The sequence below is a fragment of the Antedon bifida genome, chromosome 3 (assembly GCF_963402885.1).
Source record: "Antedon bifida chromosome 3, ecAntBifi1.1, whole genome shotgun sequence".
Taxonomy (NCBI): domain Eukaryota; kingdom Metazoa; phylum Echinodermata; class Crinoidea; order Comatulida; family Antedonidae; genus Antedon; species Antedon bifida.
Window position 1 is genome coordinate 5,003,649 of NC_136228.1, and position 22,781 is coordinate 5,026,429.

The 22,781-nt window shown below is 33.1% G+C and overlaps 3 protein-coding genes across 10 annotated transcripts in view; 1 reads left to right on the plus strand and 2 right to left on the minus strand.

Moving 5' to 3' along the window:
* The window catches only part of LOC144837257 (prominin-1-A-like), a 34,817-nt gene extending 33,779 nt beyond the window's left edge, over window positions 1-1,038 (minus strand). For 3 of the 5 annotated variants that reach the window (XM_078692300.1, XM_078692298.1, XM_078692296.1), the window contains exon 1: window positions 1,004-1,038. The gene's annotated coding sequence lies outside the window, so the exon portion shown is untranslated. The remainder of the gene's footprint in view (window positions 1-1,003) is intronic. The other 2 variants (XM_078692295.1, XM_078692297.1) reach the window with 2 other exon arrangements.
* A 1,097-nt stretch (window positions 1,039-2,135) lies between these two features.
* LOC144837002 (protein phosphatase 1 regulatory subunit 3B-like) lies at window positions 2,136-4,312 on the plus strand. The gene is made up of 2 exons (XM_078691968.1): window positions 2,136-2,276; window positions 2,663-4,312. Exon 2 carries the CDS (start codon window positions 2,683-2,685, stop codon window positions 3,613-3,615), a length of 933 nt encoding a protein of 310 aa, XP_078548094.1. The 5' UTR covers window positions 2,136-2,276; window positions 2,663-2,682; the 3' UTR covers window positions 3,616-4,312.
* Window positions 4,313-11,494: 7,182 nt separating this feature from the next.
* On the minus strand, window positions 11,495-19,155 carry LOC144836959 (uncharacterized). Of its 4 annotated transcripts, none has more exons than XM_078691910.1 (7): window positions 19,127-19,147; window positions 18,443-18,655; window positions 17,370-17,513; window positions 16,367-16,525; window positions 14,741-14,890; window positions 14,174-14,323; window positions 11,495-14,045 (listed from the first exon to the last, which is right to left on the minus strand). In XM_078691910.1, the coding sequence occupies exons 2-7, from the start codon at window positions 18,648-18,650 to the stop codon at window positions 13,525-13,527; spliced, it is 1,332 nt and encodes a 443-aa protein (XP_078548036.1). In that variant the 5' UTR covers window positions 18,651-18,655; window positions 19,127-19,147; the 3' UTR covers window positions 11,495-13,524. The 4 variants fall into 4 exon arrangements, with proteins under 4 accessions (XP_078548036.1, XP_078548035.1, XP_078548033.1 ...); XM_078691909.1 differs by lacking the exon at window positions 19,127-19,147 and adding an exon at window positions 19,086-19,122; XM_078691907.1 differs by having other exon boundaries at window positions 11,496-14,045; window positions 19,139-19,155.
* Between the last annotated feature and the right edge of the window lie 3,626 nt (window positions 19,156-22,781).

Genomic DNA, 22,781 nt, shown 5'->3' on the forward strand with positions numbered 1-22,781 from the left:
CAATTAAGTTTATGGCTTAAGTATTTACAGTAGTAGCCAGCAACTTTTTAAACAAATGACCATACTATATACTTCCTACCATTTCAATATTATAAGTAGGTATACTTAGGCTTTCAAGTGTCACATAAGAGTGGCTTAATTACTGAAATAGTAGCTGGCAGACATTTTTCAATAATCTATTAATATTATAGAACCAACTAACAATATTAACATGTACAGTTTTATATGGTTGAAAATTTCATTTTCAACAAAAATTGTGATGTACGCACTTTGTAATATTAAACAACTGTTGCCTATCGTTGATAGTGTAGAGTTTGAAAGTTAGGATAAAACAATTATATAAATTGCATTACTACAAAAATATCTAGAACTAAGCATTTATACGATTCATCCTCTACTTAAAAACATGTGTTATGTCGTGTCAAAACATTTGTAAGTGCACTCCACTGTCAATGTGTTGGTTTCGTTATCGATAAAACAACAACTTAAATATTATGAAAAATATGGATCATATTTCATGTTTCCCAGGTTTTGCGATTGCTGAAACAATAAATAACACACTCTCCCTAGTAACAAATACTAATAAATATTGCCTAGTCTAGCCTTAATATCAAGACTAATAATAATAATAGTAATAGTATGCAGGCCTTTCTTATTTATTTTTAATAGTCCTATAGGTAGGTAGTAGTAGTAGTGGTAGTAATCTGTAGTAATAGTAGGCCTAGGCCTAGTCAGAGTCTAGGCCTAGGCATGGGGCCTATGCCTATATAATGAGACTGAGAGTTGAGATCATATATTGTGTAGGCCTAGCTAGATCCTAGGCCTAGCTAGCCTACTTAGGCCAGCCTATCAATATCATCATGATGACCATGACATGTTGAATATGATGAATGAATGTCTGTGTGTGAACAATTAAGAACAACGTAGGCCTAGGCCTAGGCCTATAATAAATAGCCTATCTAGGCTAGGGGCCTAGCTAGGCCTAGAAGAGTAATGTTCTTACCTCACGTACTTGATTCAATTTGGTAATGTATAAGATCTAAAAATATATAAATCAACAGAGAGTACACGGGCCCAGCTTTCTTTATCTTCTCTAGTCTAGGCCTCCTACTTAGCTGCTGAATGGAGAGAGTAGTGATGATGATCGATCGTCGTCGTGTTTTCGGTGTGTCGATCGTGTGTGTGTATCTTTTTTTTCTCTTCTCGCGATGACAAATTTGTTCCCTCTCCCCTGCTCGCTCAGCCGTATCCTTAACCCCTAGAGGGCGACATTCTTAAATAACATAAAATCATTTTTGATCCAAATTGATTCGTATTAGTGCACCTGCCCCAGTATAACTATATTTAAAATGGATTTTTTTTGTTTACATTTCGTTTTTATTGTAGAATGAAAACGAATTTTCCTTAATAAGTTGATGCATAAAATCAGTCTACATAACAGAAAATATATAATATAACAGGGGTGTAGAGACAAAGCAAACGTAGTGCCTAATCAAACTGTCGTCTGAATATCAGATATTAGGGTCTGAATTACTATAAAGTAGTAGCCAACTTCGCAGAGACATTACTAGCTAGATGTTTTGCTTTATATCTAAAAACTAACAGTAGAACTTTATTTTGTAATAGTAGTATTAGGGCCAAATTAAACAATTAAATACTTTAGAACCATGGATTACGTTTTATTCATGGTAGAACCAAGGTTGGTATAATATACTCATGGCATGGCATGGACACAAGTCTATCAATTGTGCAGGCTAGGCTAGGATAGGAATACCCACGGTTGCTTATAAGAAATTCATCTCGCTGATTGGTTGAAATGTTCGATGACATCGCTATGGAACGAGGTATTCCTTCTTTTGATTGGCTAAATCCATTCAGTACACGTGAACACGCTTTGCATATTGGGTTGTATCCACTATTTGATTGTGTAGATGATTTAAAATAATGTTTTAAAATGTTTAAAATAATGATATTTTATATAATTTATAATATAAAATTACAATATTTACATTTTTAAAATATAATATGTATGTATACATATGTTATTACTTTGTTTATTTAACAGATAAAAATGTTTTTCTTTTTAATAGATCCTCAATACTATTAGTATGATCCACTTATTTTTTAAAGGGTCATTTGTTTCAACTTTAGATTTTTTTATTTTCTGTAGAGAGTGATATAGATTGCGAAAGAATCATCAGGCCATCATTTTAAATTATTCTAAAGCCGGTATTTTGGATTATGCGGCATGTAAGTGTATATCAAACACAAATAAGGTAAGCAATTTGCCTAGTAGTATTACTATTAGTTATGCTACTACGGGTCTATCTAGCCTCGCCTAGCTTTTAAAGAAAGTAGCCTAAACTAAATAAATAGAGTGTATGAAGCCTAGTTAGGGCCTACCATTTTACTAATACTAGCTAGCCTAGGCCTACCCTATCTCTCTGTACTAAATTGAACTCAGTAGACTAGGGCCATGTTCTACACCCTTGGAAGGGCAATTAATTGGTATACTATCCCGTATCCCCCCACCCCCCTCTACCAAAGTCCTAGACAATTTAAAGCTAAGACACATTGTAAATCAAGACACATTATTGTAAATACAGTACTGTAATTTTTTTTTAAATTTAACAATATATTTTTAACTGTTGTTTCACTACAGGGTGTGCAGTTGAAGAGAAGATGCCAGTTGAATCTGTGCTGCTGCTGACATCCAGTCCGACCACATTAAGTTGTTCATCGCCAATTTCTACTTTCTCCAACTTCGCAAATATTAATCGAAAACAAGTAGACTTAAACATTCAGATGGCGCCGCTTTCCAAAACAATGCAGACGAGTTTCGAGAGTCGCACAAATAGCGGACCATTAAGATCATGTTTGCGAGGTCATGATGTTCCCGATTTATCATCTTTAAAAAAAAATAAAGGTCGAGCAGCAACTGAGGGAAAGAGAGTACGTTTTGCACAAGGACTTGCACTTACACGCGTAAAAGTTATGTCAGAATCAAGTGATACTCCACCTTTATTGAGTCCACTTGTTTTGGAGATGATAACGCAGGATGCTGTACCGCAGCCTTCATTTACATACAAATATGTGCCTTGTTTTGACCAGCCCGCTTCAAACTATTTACAGTTCAGGAAACAATTGGAACATCAAAATGTTTGTCTTGAAAATATTGTTGTGAAAGATAGTTTAATTGTAATGGGCACTTTAAAAGTAAAAAATATATCTTATGAGAAGAAAGTGTTTCTTCGCACGACCTTTGACAGGTGGAAATCGTTCACAGACTTTAGTGCTACATTTGTGCAATCGATTGGCAGTTCTATTCATAGCAGCGAATCCGACAAGTATGATACATTTTCGTTTCAATTCAACGTGCCTACGAATCAAAGAATTGAACGATTTGAATTCTGCGTTTGTTACAAGTGCGAATCGGGTGAGTTTTGGGATAATAATGATGGTTTGAATTACAGGGTAAAGGCTGAGGAATTGGGAGATTGTGCAAACACGGATGAGAACGTTGGTTTAAATCCATACACCAGTCTAGACGGCAATGCTGATTGGTCGTCGTTCTCCTACTGGAGGATCGGAGAAGATGAAAGGCCGTACTGGTGATATTAAAGAATTTGATCGGATAAATAAAAAAGATGTAAAGACTATATATAGCAAGGAGTTACTAATTCAATTAGTACTTATTTAATTTAATACATTTTTTCTTGATGTGTTTCAAAGAAAGATTGCATCAATTTTTAATGTAATTTTTCAAGTTATTTAACAGATTATTATTATCTTTTTGATAAAATCTACAAACAAAACGTTGGCAAAATGAACCATTTTTGACCTATTCTTTGCTGAACTGTTGAGGTTGTTTTTCAAATTTCACGTCAGACAGTACATCTTTAATATACAGTTTTGCATTTTAAACTTTAGTGAATGGATAAACTTGACATACACAATTGTAGTAACTTCTCTAACAATACTTAGTTAATACTTTTTTAGTCTAAATGATAAGTCTTCGTATATTGCACAAAGAAACTAAATCCCACCTTTGAATTGACTGTGCCTACTCTTATACCAGTTACTTAAACTCTACTTGTGTTATTTCTAAAACTCACTGTGATTTCGCACATTTGTTAGGCCGCCAAAATAGCCTTGTACACTGAATATTGTTGGAGTAAACTGTATTAGTTTTCAGATCCCCTACCACCACTACTATACTATATACTGTACTAGTGTTAGTATAATGTTTTAATAATTTTAATTAATAGACTCAATTTTAACTAGACATGAAACTCGTCACTTTGACGAGTTAGTTATCCGCACCACGACAAACGCCACGTGCACGTCATACGTTGGAATATTGCACACAGATAAAGATTATGGCATTATGACAAGAACTGAAGAATATGATATGCTGTTAGTGCTGAATTCTGTCAATTTGTGTCATATAGTATATACATGCAAAGAGTATAATCTGTATACATATTACATACAGTGTAGAATAGGTGAAATTACAGGACCCGCCATTTATTCCAATTTTTAACATGGCGACGGTATCAAAATGAAACACTTAATTAGCAATTTCTGGAGGAAATTATCTCAGGAACAACATATTAACGTGTAGAAGAAATTTGAATACGTAAAATATAGATGCGCACCCTTTTAAATGTGATGAACTATTACGCAAAATATGAAAATACGACTTTTTTTATTCAACTGGCCATATGATGACGTCACAACATCCGATTGGCAAAATGTTTACATGAATTCGTATCTACAATCCAATAGCTTCCAGAAAACGTTTTAATCGTGATTATCACATTTTATTCTTACGAGCTATTACAGATTAAAATTTACTGTAAAGATGAAATTAATGACCCACGTAATTAAAATTTTTAGGCACGATGACGTCATAAAAATTAAAATATTTTTATCTCATGCTAAAGAAAGTTGATTGACCTACACAATATATAAATTTAGGCGAAAAAGGAATACAGATAAGCGTGATGCGCTCCATTGAATGTGATGAGCAATAACGAAAGAGACAAAAATCCTATATTTTACATTCGTGTGGCCATACGATGACGTCACAATGTTTTTTTAGCCTTATCGATGCATGATCCGATATCTACAACTCATCAACTTCTAGATTTTGTAATAAAAATAAACGGTTCACGGTTTACTTTAGAAACTATGACTGTTTAAAAAAAGACATAATTTTGACGATTTTTTAAGCTTTTTCATAAAAAACGCGCACGAATTGTCTAATTCAACGTGTTCGTATGGCGTTATTTAAACTGGAAAAGGTCTAAATTGTTTTCAAAATTACTAGGAAAGACTTGAAAAATATAATTCAAGAGAAAAAAATATGTTTTTAACGCTACGTGCGCACCGCGTGCGTAAAAAATTGCGCGCCCGTGGGAATTTTTGACATGCTCAAAATGACAAGAAACGCATAAAAAGTTGATTAGAAATTAATTTTGCGCATTTTGAAATTTTAAATGCGCGTGCGCGCGTAACTTCTTGTGAAACATGCCATTTTTAATCCGTAGAAAGTTTGCCCCTGATATGACTTAAATTTTGTCAAAGTGTCAATACTAAATGACTTTTGGTTTTTAATCTATAATCAATCATTGAAATTCATAAAATTGCGCGTAAGTCACGTTGCGCAACTATGACGTCATTCAAAAATAGGAGGTGCACAACTTCACGTAAATGCCCATATGTTGTCAAAGTTATGAAATGTTATGTTTACACATTTTAGAGAAACGCGACTCACAAAAAGGAAGGAAGGATCCAAGAATAATACAGAAAACTAGATTTGAACTCGTCACTTTGACGAGTTCGGGTTATCCGCGCAAACGCAACATGCACATACTTAACTATATGAACCTCGACAATTATTATGCCATCCTATGACATGAAATAAATATGTTTACAGTGCTGAATTGTACCTATTATGTAGCATACACCATATTACAGTATTTTACAGAATAAACTGTATATGTTATATACAGTGTAGCATAGACAAAATTACGAGACCCATCTTTTAAATCCAATTTTTAACACGATGACGTCATCAAATTGACATATAAAGATAACAATTTTAGAAGATAATTATCTAAAAATTTACATTAAAACAAATTTGAAGAATTTTGGGCACGTAAAAGTGAGATGCGCTCTCGTTTAAACGCAATGAACTTTTACGCAAGAGATGAAAATATGACTTTTTTAATTCAACTGGCCATATGATGACGTCACAACATCTGATTGGCAAAATATTCACATCAATTCGTATCTACAATCCAATAGCTTCCAGAAAACGTTTTAATCATGATTATCACTTTTTATTCTGACGAGCTATAACAGATTGAAATTTACTGTAAAGATGAAAATAAGTGACCCACGTTATTTACGTTTTTAGACATGATGACGTCATAAAAATTAAAATATTTTTAATTCATGCGAAAGATAGTTGATTAACGTAGACAATATTAAAATTTCGGGGGAAATGGAATACGTATAATCTAGAAGCGCTTTGTTGAATTTGATGAGCAATAACGAAAGAGTAAAAAATCCTATATTTTACATTCGTGTGGCCATACGATGACGTCATAACATCCGAGTGGTAAAGGTTCTGCATGAATTCATATCTACAACATATCTGCTTACATATTAAATTAAAAAAATTGGGGGTCGTGGATGATCCTGAGGAGCTATAATAGATTAAAAATAGGCTTAATTTTGACAATTTGTTGTCACTTTTGCAACTAAAACGCGCGCAAATGGTCTAAATCAACGTGTTCGTATGACGTCATTTTAATTTGAAATGATGTAAATCTTTTTTAAAATGACTAAGAAAGGCTGTAAAATCATAATTCAAGAAAAAAACACATGATTTTCATGCTCCGTGCGCACCTTACGCGTAATTTTTTTCGCGCGCGTGGGAATTTTTGACATGTTTAAAATGTCATGATCAGCGTAGAAAGTTGATTAGAAATTAATTTTGCGCATTTTTAAATTTTAAATGCGCGTGCGCGCGTAACTTCTTGTGAAACATGTCATTTTTAATCCATAGAAAGTTTGCCCTTGATATGACTTAAATTTTCACCAAGTGTCAATACAAAATGACTTTTGGTTTATAATCTATGACCAAACATTGAAATTCATAAAATCGCGCGTAACTTACGCTACGCGACTCTAACGTCATATAACGAAGTTTCCTGCACATCTACAGCTACAGATCAATCTTATGACAAAGTTATACAATCTTATGTTGACAAGGGTGAGAGATATGCGTGCAACAAAATTCCGGGAAAGAAAGAAGAACAAAGATGATGAAAAAAAAAGATATTTACAATCACATGGGTTATCCTGCAACTAAGTTGCGGATAACCAAAAAATATTGATCCCATACAGTAACAAGGAGTTATCCGCTCTACCAAGCGGATAACTAATTAATATACTTGGTATATGCTGTGTTGATTTTATTAAAGGTAAAGGTTTCTTTTTAATATACTGTTTTATAGCTGTTTTGTCAGAAAATTCAATTAGGCCCTACTAATGATATAGTATATTACTATTAGTATATTACTATAAGTAAAAAAATGTACATTTTTAAAAGAATTACAAAAAAATTCACTTGAAATTATTTGTTAGCAGCGTTAAATTTATTAGGTCTCTTTGTTCTAAATATTATGTAATAGAATAATTTAGTACCTGTAATTCACTGTAAATGTGGACAAGTAGTCATCATGCCTTCTATAATTTGACATTTAATATTTATTTTGTTGGTTTCTTTGTAGGATTAAATTTATTTCTCGTTTGTATTGTACGGTAGTAAAATGGATGATCAATTTAAATGGTGAAGAAAGTATATGGTAATAAGTTACTCATAATATTGTACAGATTTAAGGAAAGAAGCAATAAATATTTTAGGATAAAAACATTTGTATTTAAGAACAATCTGTTTTGTATCATCTGTCTATATTTGTGCATAATTTACAATAAGCAGTATATACACGTCTAGTGGATTTACCTGTAGCATATGGATAGAATTCTAAATCATGCATCCTTTATTAGTTTTGTTACAGATGACAATATCTTAAACTGCTGTAGTAACTTTTGAACATTTTGTCACTCCAAGACCGTTTATATCAGGCCTTGTCTTTTGAAAATTAGGTGTGCTAAAAATTGCACTCCTCAATACATCCAGGGATGCTATAGGTGTGCTGTTGGTATCTTGGTTTGTAGAAGTTTGCCAAATTTAAGCGTGTTGTAAATTGCACTCCTCAAGGGCAGTTTAGGAGTGTATTAGGTGAGTGATCGCACTCGCTCGCCTTAAAAGACCAGGCCTGTTATATGTTCACAATTTTTTCTCCATCTAAAAAAGTGTAGAAATGATACATATTTTAATCTATCCCAGTCAGATTTTTCACTATGAGGCACTCAAGATTTAGGATGTCGCTGAATATAGGAAATATACGTAGTGAAAAAATTAGTGTTGAGGAATTTGAATGAGGAAGCAAATTACAATGTTTGTGTATGTGCACAGCTAGTATGTACTGTAGGTTATTGCAAATATAAAAACTCCCTTATGTTTTACTAAATTCTTCAGTGAGCTGATCATAGACAATCATTATTATCATAATAGTCTAATCATCAATCAGTATCATCATCATTTATACACAGTACCAGAATAATCATAATCATCATCATTATCATACTAATTCTCCTGTTGCACACAGTCTCATTAAATCATAATGCACCCCTTTCTTGGTACCACAGTCATTCGTTAGAATTGCATAACATAACTGGCTGAAATATCTAAATTTTATAAATTTCTATCCAGATCTATAATATGCAAAATAACCATATACTATGCGCAAAATATCCACTCTCTACGACTCAAGTTTTGATGTGGGTGAATGTGTACAAGGTACCATATAACATGAGTCAGATCATGTGGTCATAATTTTGTTCAATACTTCATATTCCTGCACCTGTGATACGATAACTTATAAATTGGACAAGAGGAAAATTCAATTTTGTATACGTGACATTTAAAAAGCCATCATATTATGTCTAATAAGTGATGTGCACTCATGTTAATAGAATTTGAACATTAGAAAGTTGATTTGCTCTTATATGTTGATAATGTTCAACGCTTGCAGGTCTAATTTTGTCTATGATGATGATAATTATATGCTGACTGTCCAGACTTATAAAAAGCAACATTAGCTAAGTGTGGAAACACATTACAGTGAATGTTGTAATGTCATTGACATTGTACAGTCGGCATTAGTAGTATTATAACTGAATCTAATGTATTAAGAGCATTACAACTTACTATTATAAATAGTAGTATGCTGTTTGAAATAGGAAATACTTAATATGGGGTTGCTTATTATTATGCTATAGCCATGGAGCTATCCATGATTATGCTATGGACTCCAAAATCCAATATATTGGAGGGTTACAATATTTATTGGATTGGAGTGCAACGATCATTAGGTGTCAGTTCACCACAGTGAATAATGAACTATGGTTTATACTGGTAGTGTTACCGTGTTTCTGTTTTCGATCCTGCTAAAGTGTTATATGAAACCAGTTTTGCATATTTTCTAGACATTGTCCAGGGACCATTATATTTATTCAAGCTGTTTACGTGCCAAGTTTGCAGCAAAGTATGGTTAGCTTGGTCATTAGGTATTACACAATCATTACAGTAAACTAATTATATCTCCATGCTGTATATTAATTGCGTTATACGAGACAGACTAGTATAGATAACAGTAAAGTAATCTGCAGGGCCCCTCACAAAACAGGAAGTAGGGTGAGAGTCCAGAAACTGTTAGTCCCTTTAAAAACAATTGGATTTTACTTTCAACTGGTGTTTAAGAGGACCAGGGGAGGTTTTGGTGTTTATATTTACTGAAAGAAATGGTAAAGGCCATCCGGTTGCTTTAAGGGGGTAATAATGTATTCAACTGCTGTCATTATAATATAATATGATGAGGAACTTTGGCTTTTAAAGCCTCTAATTCTTGATGGATTACTCACAGTTCTGGATCGCTAACCGTGCTGCGGAAACAATTTTAATATTAAATTTAAAGTTTACTTGAACAGGATCTTGATAAGAAATCTCTTTTGTTTCTCAACAATAAACTTTAGTGAAGAATTTATTGTAATAAAATTCCAAGTAATTATTATTTTGAAAAAGAGAAAAAAAAACTAAAAAAAAAAATGTTTCAATAATTCTAATTGGATAGAGAAATCTGTAGAGAATAAAATATATCTAATTAAACTAGTTAACAAATTTTAAACATAGTTTATGGGTGGACCCAAGGGTTTGGGTAAGATTTGAGGGATTTGGCAGTTGTAATAATTTAATTAAAACCATAGGCCTATATGTACTATTCGAAATAAGGAAATGAATGAATACCCATTCATACTCCATATTCTACTTTCCATAACACAGAGTGTGTCCCACCACAGAATCTGCCTGTTTATAGGATTGGTAATTTACCAAATTATATTTTAGACCAAGCAGGTATAAAATGAAACAGGATGCTTATACAAAGTATTGTTAGTGGGATATAGCTTCCTTATTGAACCAAAATAATAGTCACATTGTATTCGGTAAGTACAAGGGGAAAGTTTATATCCCTTTCAATCAACTGTTATGACATTGCAATAGCATGTGAGGTACATAATAAATGATAAACTGTAATGGAATATTTGAATTATGACAGTAAATTTCGGTAAACTTTAAGAATACAAGAGTGGGCACTGACAATTACATTAAATTTATATATTCGACATTAAAAATGTACTGGGACCCCAAAAGCAACAAAGTCACCATAACATGATATGTCTCGGGGCCATCACTATGGTGCATGTTCTACACCAAAAAAAAGCCAGTCATGGCATCACTGTTCTATAGGGATAGGGGAATTAATATTTAAGCTGTATATAATACATCTGTATAAAGGAAATCTTAACTTATAGGCTCTTAATATATAATGCCTTATCATGCTGCAGATTGAAGAAGATCCTATGTTTGATTTCATTATTAGATTACCTTGTCCTGGGAAAATATTTACTTACTCTGCTAAAGCTCTGTCTACACTATCAAACTAGTTTGACCAAAAAAAATGCTTAAATATGGTAGTAATATGACTTCATCATGTCCATATATATATATGGGTACATCACATGTTTTTGTCACATAAAGTTTGATAGTGTGTAGCCAGAGCTTAAGTTCTTACACCAGTATTCATTTTGTTCATTCACAAAATAAAAAGGTTATCTGGCCCATTTATAAAAAATGTCCTTATACATGGCATTGTACTGGGTCTATTGTAGTTAACATAGACTTTTAGCATCAAGGTTCTGATTATGCCCACATGCTTTTGTTGTACAATGCCACATGGCCCACATTTATAAACAAAAGCAGGAGAGACTGACCAACAATAATCCAGTCAATGGGATTAATAATACAAACAGGTATGTGGTTAAAAACACAAAACTAATGCAATTAGGAAATCAGGACATTATTAAAAAGCCACTTAATGTTTTCCTCAATTTAAAGTGGTTTTACTGCGATTGGAAGTTTGCTAGTATATCACAAAAAAAAAGATAGCATATTAAAACTCTGGCAGCATACTGTCTATTAATAATTATTCCATTCACAATTTTATTTAGGAATATATTTGTTGATGTATAAACCTAATTATATATTGTTAAGTGCTGAAGCCTTGTACTTAAAACACTCAAGGATTTTTCCTTGAAAATACAAAGTAATCATTTCTTATAAGCTTTTTCTACACTATCAAACTAGTTTGACAAAAAAAAAGTGTGATGTGCTCAAATATGGTAGTGATGTGACCAAATATGGTAGTGGTATGACAACATCATGTCCATATATGGGCACATCACATTGTGTAGACAAAGTTTTAATGTAAATTTGACACAGGAAGTTAGTCTGAAAAGACTAATTTATAACATTTAATAAATAATTCTTAAAATTGACACTAAAAAACAGAAAGCATACGAAATACAGCCTAAAGAAGAAGCCTAATAAACTGTAACACTTCCAAGATTTGTAATCAGACAATATAATTGACAAGCCTGGACGTCATACAAACAACAAGCACGTCACCATAGTCTATTCATGAAGGTATTCCACATACCTTTGTCTACGGCCATTGAATAACTTGTGTAGTTATGCAATGCAAACAAAGTGGTACTATATTTACCATTGATGGCTTGATTACCAGTTACACAACAATTTATCATAACATATTCTTTACTCTGTTCCTAGAGAGTTTTTATCATCTATGTTTGATCATAGTTAAATCATTAAACCAATAAATTTACTTAATTTGGTTGAATTAATAATTAAATGTAATCAGACTGATAACATGTAGGAGGTGCCAGCAAATAGTAAAAGCGCAGCAAGTGTACTAATTACACTGACTGATACTGATAATTTTTATCTTTTTGGACCCTTTATGGTGCAATAAAATTGTGTTGCAATCAGGTTCAAGGTTTAATTATTAAATGTTGTAATAACATAGTATAGTTATACTATAGCCAGACTTTATTTGGAAGTAGTGCAGGGGGAGGAGTTGCTAGTAAACCATGCAGGCCTATGGAACAATTAATTTTCTAAAAGGGGTGAAATCAAATTCATGAATCTGATTTTTTTACAGGTTTCAGGCCCAAATTGAATGTAAGATAAAGATACCAACAATATTATTTGTGTTGAATCTTATTTTTACTCCAAGCCTGTACCTAGTTGGGATCATATGTTAAGTCGCCTGATCAAGTTAAGTCACTGATATATAGCACACATTGTCAATATGTAAAGTGGTAGACACATGTTCAGACAAACAGCTGGTAGTATGAAATCCAAGTAGATGTCAATACACCTTACTCAGCTCAGTCAGCTGATTAACATCAGATTAAATTTTTTTTAATATTTAATGGTATGATAGACCTTTACAAAATTGGAAAAACTTTCCAATTCATATCAACTTAAATTTGCAAACAAAACCAGTGTGCAATATGAAGCTCTCACTTTCACTAATTTTAGTCCTTTTTTACAGACATTTTTCAAAACAAAACTGTATTAATTAATTTAAATTACCATTAATTTACAGGACTAATATATTATTTAACTTTTAATCTACTTGTAACCAATTGATATACAGAAGTAAATATTGCTACTACATGGCATATTTTTGTCAGCTATCATTATGATCAATCATAAAACATCCAAACATGTACGTGGCTGTGAGTGAACCGTGACCTTCCATGCTTAAAACAAGCCGATTCTAAAGGAAGGGGGGTCATTGGTCATTTTTAAAATGTTTTTTCTTTAGAAATTATTAGAAAAGAGGTTAAAATTGTCACATATTTCTTTCACATTCGCTATTACTGATCCTGAACTGGTTTGGGCCATTTGAAGTTGGATCATGAGGGCGCCATTTAATCAATTATGATGTTTCTACTGCCCTCTCAAGTTGGTAGGTTAAGTCTTAAAACTAATGTATCATCAAAGATCTCTCCTTGGGTGTCCATACCACCGCACATGAGCAACATCATACAACTGCCATCTAGCGAACTAGCTTTTGTATTAGAAACTGTTTCACCCCCCTCTATAGTTTGCTCAGTTACGTCGATTTCATTGGCCGCTGCTGCTCCTGTTGGCGATGAAGAGGCAACATCTGCAGAAGCACCAGTTGAGGCATTTTCTTGTAGTAAGACATCTTTTGTGGCACTTTCTGTCACACTATTGGCACAGGATACTTGATGAACAGTTCCATCCTCAACTTTTATGTGATCATCACTGAGTGTCAATTTTTGAATTTGAGGAGTGTTAGTAGCACAATCTGAATTCACCTGATTCGAAATAGAATGTTCCAAGTTTGCTTTTTCTTTCTTTTGTTTGTACTTCCATTCTATAATGCACATGGAATGATCCAAACGACAAGATGGGGGTGCTCCTTCTATATTAAGTTTTGTCCATCTTGATGTATCTATGGACAATTCATTTAAAAACTTAATAAAACAGTATTAAAACAAGACAAGAATTTTTATAATAAGTAAGAATTTAAATGAATGTTCAAATTTAGATTCTGAATAAAAATTATTTTATTATAATTACCTGTATTGTAGTGATACAAATCATCCATCGCACCAGTATGATTCATGCCACAAGAAATGATGATATGGTTGCCATAGGATATGGCTGCATGAGCTGCTCGGCCTGATGGGATATCTCCTTTACAACGTACTTGTTTCCATGTCAGTGTTTCTATTGGATAGAGTGAAGAAAAATGGTTTCTTTTACAGTAAAATAACAATTTAGATTTCTAGTTAAAGATTAGTTAAATATTACTTATTGATATACATATATATACACTTTATGTATTCACAGCTCTTTTAAAGATAAAGACATTAAGCTCTGTCTACACTATCAAACTAGTTTGACAAAAAAAGTGTGATGTGCGCAAATATGGTAGTGATATGCTCAAATATGGTAGTGATATGATATCATCCATTTATAGGCACATCAAAATTTCACATAAAGTGTAGACAGAGCTTTACCTGTATTGAAATAACATTAACATCAAAGTGAAACTTTTGACTCAATGGCCATGCTTACTTAAAATCATTTTCAATATTTATTAAATGAAAATGAAACTATAAGTATATGAAATAAAGTACTCACTTAAGTTTAATTCATACAGGTCATCAAAGAAAGTGTTTCGGGACATTCCACCGTGGAGGAACAATTTGTTGCCAATAACAACCATCACATGGCCATGTCTTGCCTTTGGGGGTTTTCCATTGGTCTTTGGTTGACTCCATGTTAATGTTTCTTTGAAGAATTAAATTTGTTATTTGTGTAAACATTCATTTTATCTGTTTCCAATAGATTATCATGTATTTAATAAAAATTGAATCTCTCTCTTTTCTACCAGGAGTAAAATATCTCTTATCATAAACCTAGTCTGCTTATCCAATCAATCAATCAATCAATCAACATTTTTATTCCATAAAAAAATTAAAAAAAATAAAAAATTCAAAATTAAAAAAACATATACAAATACAATAATAAAAATGATAATGGAATGGGATACAAAATAAGCACAAGTGCTTTAAACATGTAACCATAACAAATTGCTATTTTTAAATAATATATCTTATTCACTTTTATCAATAAATAATTAAAAAAATAATATTGATTTAAAAATTGATAAAAGATTTGTTATTCTTTGTATAATTAGGTACCAGTGGTTTGTAAACTTTCCTCCACAATCTTGTGAGTACAGGTACTAACATATTTAAAATATTGGTCAATGCCATGTAGTGTTATAGTATTACAGTGTTATAAGTATGGTGAGAAGAAGGAAGCAGGTACTAGGAATTTAATAACATACGGAACCAGGAAATCTCTTTTCTAATAAGTCAATGCTTTAAATAAATCTAAGATTATTATTGTTGTAGAAACACAACCACCACCATGACACAAATCTGTGAAAATACCAAGGTATCTATTGAAAATACCAAGGTATCCCTTAAAAATACCAAGGTATCCTTTAAAAATACCAAGGTATCCTTTGAAAATACCAAGGTATCCTTTAAAAATACCAAGGTATCCTTTGAAAATACCAAGGTATCCTTTGAAAATACCAAGGTATCCTTTGAAAATACCAAGGTATCATTTGAAAATACCAAGGTATCCTTTAAAAATATCAAGGTATCCTTTAAAAATACCAATGGTATCCTTTAAAAATACCAGGGTATCATTTGAAAATACCAAGGTATCCTTTGAAAATACCAAGGTATCCTTTGAAAACTCCAAGGTATCATTTAAAAATACCAAGGTATCCTTTAAAAATACCAAGGTATCCTTTGAAAATACCAAGGTATACTTTGAAAATACCAAGGTATCCGTTAAAAATACCAAGGTATCCTTTGAAAATACCAAGGTATCCTTTGAAAATACCAAGGTATCCTTTGAAAATACCAAGTTATCCTTTGAAAATACCAAGGTATCCTTTACCAAGGTATCCCTTGAAAATTAAGCAAATGGAAATGGTGCGAGAATGTTTTAACACTATATCATTTCTATTCAGAGAACATTTTGATGGGTCCTGAAGGTGTCCCCTTAATAGGGGTTTTACTATACTACACAGAAATAGAAGTTCATGTGTTTATTGGAACAGTATCTTTAGGGAGAGCCAATTTCCTTTCTATATTCCTTTGAAGCAGAGACCATGAAGGATCTAAATTATTCCTCTATGCATAGATGTTGAAAGATATCAGCAAAAACCCACATAAACAGACTTACTTGAGTCAAAAACATGAAGTTGTCTGTCAGCTACTGGTTCAGCACCTGTTTCACCTCCTCCAATCACATACATCATATTATTAGCTGTTGCATGCGTGTGACAGGTGCGAGGACTTGGAGGGATACCAGACAGGACAGGTGTTGTCCATACATCAGTATCTGAACAAAACATTCATTCATTCATCAGTGGAAAATTACTTCCATTTATTGTCATTTGCATGTAAAATATACATAGAAATTATGTTTGCTCTGAGATATACAAAAACAGATAAATGAAAAACTAACATTACAAAATCAATAAAAAAATGTCACATCACTCTCAAACGGTATACTGACAAGCATTCAGTGCCCAAATGGCAGCTGGATAAAAGCTATAAACTTATATAAATTTATTATATGATACTTAATTCTTATTTTTACAATACATATTTTTTTTTAAATTTTAGGTCTTTAGGCACATGTGGCCAAGGATTACCAATAGTAAATTAATCACTGTTCTATCAGATAGGTGGTAATCCCTCTGATACAGGGTAACTCCCTACTCATCTCTCAAATAATGAACAGGGTTTTTTAAAGTGCACATGGGTTATAACTGTGTACATTGGTCCTACTGTTATAGACTTGTTCCACCACCAAAACTAGGAGCAAGTCTGCCTCGAACCCATGCTGATATTGTTGGCTCTTTTAGGAATGGTAAACGGCGCCCCTGCCTTAACCGCTAGGCCATTTTGACTCGCAAAATTTAATAACATTCTCACTACCAAATCAATTAAAACTGTTGGCACCCCTGCCTTAACCGCTCGGCCATTTGACTCGCAACATTTAATAACAACATTCTTACTACCAAATCAATTAAAACTGTTGGCGCCCCTGCCTTAACCGCTATGCCATTTGACTCGCAAAATTTAATAACAACATTCTCACTACCAAATCAATTAAAACTGTTGGGAGCGCAGTTGTGAGCAGTAATGGCTTAAACTCCATATTTTAACAGCATACTCACCCAAGTCTAGTTTCTGAATAGTGTTGAGATTACCATTCATGTCAGCACCACCAAACACATATACATTATTATCCGTTAGCCATGTTGTGTGCTCATATCGTGCTTGTAAACCTTTTAATTCTGGTATGTCCCACTCATATTTCTCTATGAAAAGAAATATACACCATCAGGTAAATAAAGAGTAGAAAAGAATTTTTCACCTTAAAAAAAGGTCTTTTGGTGGGACGATTCGGCCCACTTTTGGGCCGAAACATCCCACTTTGTGGGCCGAAACGTCTCACTTTAGACCAAATTCATATTCATTTTTTTTTTATTTATCAAGTTTTTAAAGGTGTTCAAACAATCCGTATTTTATTGATATTGACAAAGTTGATATAATATATATAATAAATTACTAAAAAAACGTAATTTTATATTCAATTTATTACTTCGAAAACCTTGTTTATTTCGTGCATTCGCCAAGCGGCCAACAGAGGGCGTAACTTGTTTACATCGTTCGCGTGACTAAAAAATGATTATTTTCAAAAATGTTTTCAAAATGTTTGCTTTATTGCATCTTTATCCCTAGTAGTGCTACCCCATAGTCTCTCTGAAAATAAAGTTTGGGGAAAAAAGCTTATTTTATGCTTATAAATGCATATCAAAGCCCATAAATGTAAGTGTGCCGAATCGTCTCAGGGCCGGGCCGAATCGTCCCAGGGCCGAATCGTCCCAGGGCCGAATCGTCCCGGGCCGAATCGTCTCAGGGCCGAATCGTCCCGTTACCTTAAAAAAACTATTTAATAATACTTATATAGCACATTATGCAAAGCCTCAATGAAAAAAATAAAAAGGCGGGAAAATAAGACTAGAGAAGAGTAAAAAAAATAAAATAAGCAATTTAACCTACAATTCCGAATCTACAGAAAAGCTCTGTCCACACTATTGCGACAAAAAAGTGTGAAAGGTTCCCAAATATGTTTGTATTGATATGCCCACATATGGTAGTGATATGACATCGTGTCCATATATGGCCACATCACATTTTTTTATCACAAAGTTTGCTAGTGTAGACAGATCTTAAGACAACTTACTAAAGTCTAGAAAATATGTTTCAGAAAAGGATCCATTTGGATTTGCTCCGCCCACAATCAATAGTTTAGATGAAGATTCTTTGTTTTCCAACACAAAGATACATGTGTGTCCAACACGCATACTTGGTGGCTCACCACGAGGAGACAACACATACCACATATCATAGTTGGGTACATCCTCTGCCTCTAGAATTGGATGCAGCTCCATCTCATCTAAAATATAATATCATAACATTGTTAAACATACTGATTATTATGTAGAGTACAATCAATCAATGTCCTATCTTTTGCATTGTAATTTTTAAAATTAGTGGCGGGAGACTTATGACTGGGCTATCTCGGGCCATCTAGCCTGTCTTAAGCTGTACAGATACCACAGTTGCCATACCCATCTCAGCCGCATATTACAGAATTAGCTAGGCCTAGGCCTACTTGCCTGGCCTCTATCTTCCTAAAAACCTATCTACCGTACGGCGGGTAGCTAGCTAGCCTAGCCTAGGCCTAAAGCCCTCTAACTAAAAGGCTTTGGGCTAGCTAGTTCATAGATAGACCTGGTGCTAGGTAACGTATGAGTAAAATAACATATTAGGCTTTTAAAAAAATACTGCATTCTTAACAATCACGACTTTGTTGATTGTATTACTTTAATTACACTTTTAATCTTTGTAAAATAAAACAAATTACTGCACTGTTTACCATCACGACGACAACACGTTCTCGGAATCGGTCGAGCGCCCTCAATGGCTTGGCTAAAGTTTACAATCCCAAGGACATAAATTGCAGCGACTACAGTACTATTATAGTATAATAGTTAATAACTATACGTTTGTACACTATATAAAAAAAACAATGAATGAATCTATTATCTTCGTATATTCTGCAGTTTAAAAAAAACATAACGAAAAGTAAGCCTATAATATCTACATTCAACATATTACATTGAAAAAAAGTAAATTATAAAGTAGTACTAAATGGCATACTAGACATGAAACTCGTCACTTTGACGAGTTAGTTATCCGCACCACGACAAACGCCACGTGACGTGCACGTCATACGTTGGAATATTGCACACAGATAAAGATTATGGCATTATGACAAGAACTGAAGAATATGACATGCTGTTAGTGCTGAATTTTGTGTCATATAGTATATACATGCAAACAGTATAAGCTGTATACATATTACATACAGTGTAGAATAGGTGAAATTACGGGACCCGCCATTTATTCCAATTTTTAACATGGCGACGGTATCAAAATGAAACACTTAGATAGCAATTTCAGAAGGAAATTATCTCAGGAACAACATATTAACGTGTAGAAGAAATTTGAATACGTAAAATATAGATGCGCACCCTTTTAAATGTGATGAACTATTACGCAAAATATGAAAATACGACTTTTTTTATTCAACTGGCCATATGATGACGTCACAACATCCGATTGGCAAAATGTTTACATGAATTCGTATCTACAATCCAATAGCTTCCAGAAAACGTTTTAATCGTGATTATCACATTTTATTCTTACGAGCTATTACAGATTAAAATTTACTGTAAAGATGAAATTAATGACCCACGTAATTAAAATTTTTAGGCATGATGACGTCATAAAAATTAAAATATTTTTATCTCATGCTAAAGAAAGTTGATTGACCTACACAATATATAAATGTAGGAGAAAAAGGAATACAGATAAGCGCGATGCGCTCCATTGAATGTGATGAGCAATAACGAAAGAGACAAAAATCCTATATTTTACATTCGTGTGGCCATACGATGACGTCACAATGTTTTTTTAGCCTTATTGATGCATGATCCGATATCTACAACTCATCAACTTCTAGATTTTGTAATAAAAATAAACGGTTAACGGTTTACTTTAGAAACTATGACTGTTTAAAAAAAGACATAATTTTGACGATTTTTTAAGCTTTTTCATAAAAAACGCGCACGAATTGTCTAATTCAACGTGTTCGTATGGCGTTATTTAAACTGGAAAAGGTCTAAATTGTTTTCAAAATCACTGGGAAAGGCTTGAAAAATATAATTCAAGAGAAAAAAATATGTTTTTAACGATATGTGCGCACCGCGCGCATAAAAATTGCGCGCCCGTGGGAATTTTTGACATGCTCAAAATGACAAGAAACGCGTAAAAAGTTGATTAGAAATTAATTTTGCGCATTTTGAAATTTTAAATGCGCGTGCGCGCGTAACTTCTTGTCAAACATGCCATTTTTAATCCGTAGAAAGTTTGCCCCTGATATGACTTAAATTTTGTCAAAGTGTCAATACTAAATGACTTTTGGTTTTTAATCTATGATCAATCATTGAAATTCATAAAATTGCGCATAAGTCACGTTGCGCAACTATGACGTCATTCAAAAATAGGAGGTGCACAACTTCACGTAAATGCCCATATGTTGTCAAAGTTATGAAATGTTATGTTTACACATTTTAGAGGAACACGACTCACAAAAAGGAAGGAAGGAAAGAAGAATTACATACAGTGTAGAATAGGTGAAATTACGGGACCCCCCGTTTATTCTTATTTTTAACATGGCGACGGTATCAAAATGAAACACTAAGATAGCAATTTCGGAAGTACATTATCTCAGCAACAACATGTTAACGTGTAGAAAAAATTTGAATACGTAAAATGTAGATGCGCGCTCTTTTAAATGTGATGAACTATGACGCAAAAGATGAAAATACGACTTTTTTTATTCAACTGGCCATATAATGACGTCACAACATCGGATTGGAAAAATGTTCACATGAATTCGTATCTACAATCCAATAGCTTCCAGAAAACGTTTTAATCATGATTATAGCTTTTTATTCTGACGAGCTATAACAGATTGAAAGTTACTTCAAAGAAGAAAATAAGTGACCCACGTTATTTAAATTTTTTCAACATGATGACGTCATAGAATTAAAATATTTTTAACTCATACGAAAGATAGTTCATTTACCTACAAAATATCAAAATCGGGGTGAAATTGGAAAACGGATAAGTGAAGATGCGCTCAATTAAATGTGATACGCTAAGACGAAAGATACAAAAATCCTATATTTTATATTCGCGTGGCCACACGATGACGTCACAATGTCCGGTTAGCCATATTAATGCATGATCCAATATCTACAACTCATCAACTTCCAGAATACGTAATAAAAATAACTTTTACCGTTTAGTTTAGAAACTACGACTGTTTAAAAAAAGGTATAATTTTGACAAATTTTGACAAATTTTTGAACTTTTTCATCAAAAACGCACGTAAGTTATCCAATTCAACGTGCCCGTATGACGTAATTTTAAGTAAAAAATGTTTAAAAGTTGGTAAAATTACTAGAAAAGGCTAAAAAAACATAAATCACGCGAAAAAAATTGTTTTCAATGCTACGTGCGCACCGCGCGCGTAAAAATATGCGCGCGCGTGGGAATTTTTTACATGCTTAAAATGACATGAAACGCGTAGAAAGTTGATTAGAAATTGATTTTTCGCATTTTGAAATTTTAAACGCGCGTGCGCGCGTAACTTTGTGTGAAACATGCCATTTTTTTTTCACAGTCAGTTAGCGCAAGATATAAATTAAACTTTTACTAAGTTTTAAATTCAAATGTTATATGGTTTTCGATTTATGTTAAATACGCGAAATTCGTTAAAACGCGCGTAAGTCATGTTGCGCAACTCTGACGTCATTCAAAAATAAAAAAGCACAACTTCACGTGAATGCCCACATGTTAACACAGTTATGAAATGTTAACTTTACAAGTTTTAGAGATACGCTCTGCACAAAAATGACAGAAAGAAAGAATAATACAGAAAAAAAAAAAAAAAAAAGATGAAACAGGACAGTTCCAAGGAGTTATCCGCTGAATGCGGATAACTAATAATACAGAAAACTAGATTTGAACTCGTCACTTTGACGAGTTCGGGTTATCCGCGCAAACGCAACATGCACATACTTAACTATATGAACCTCGACAATTATTATGCCATCCTATGACATGAAATAAATATGTTTACAGTGCTGAATTGTACCTATTATGTAGCATACACCATATTACAGTATTTTACAGAATAAACTGTATATGTTATATACAGTGTAGCATAGACAAAATTACGAGACCCATCTTTTAAATCCAATTTTTAACACGATGACGTCATCAAATTGACATATAAAGATAACAATTTTAGAAGATAATTATCTAAAAATTTACATTAAAACAAATTTGAAGAATTTTGGGCACGTAAAAGTGAGATGCGCTCTCGTTTAAACGCAATGAACTTTTACGCAGGAGATGAAAATATGACTATTTGAATTCAACTGGCC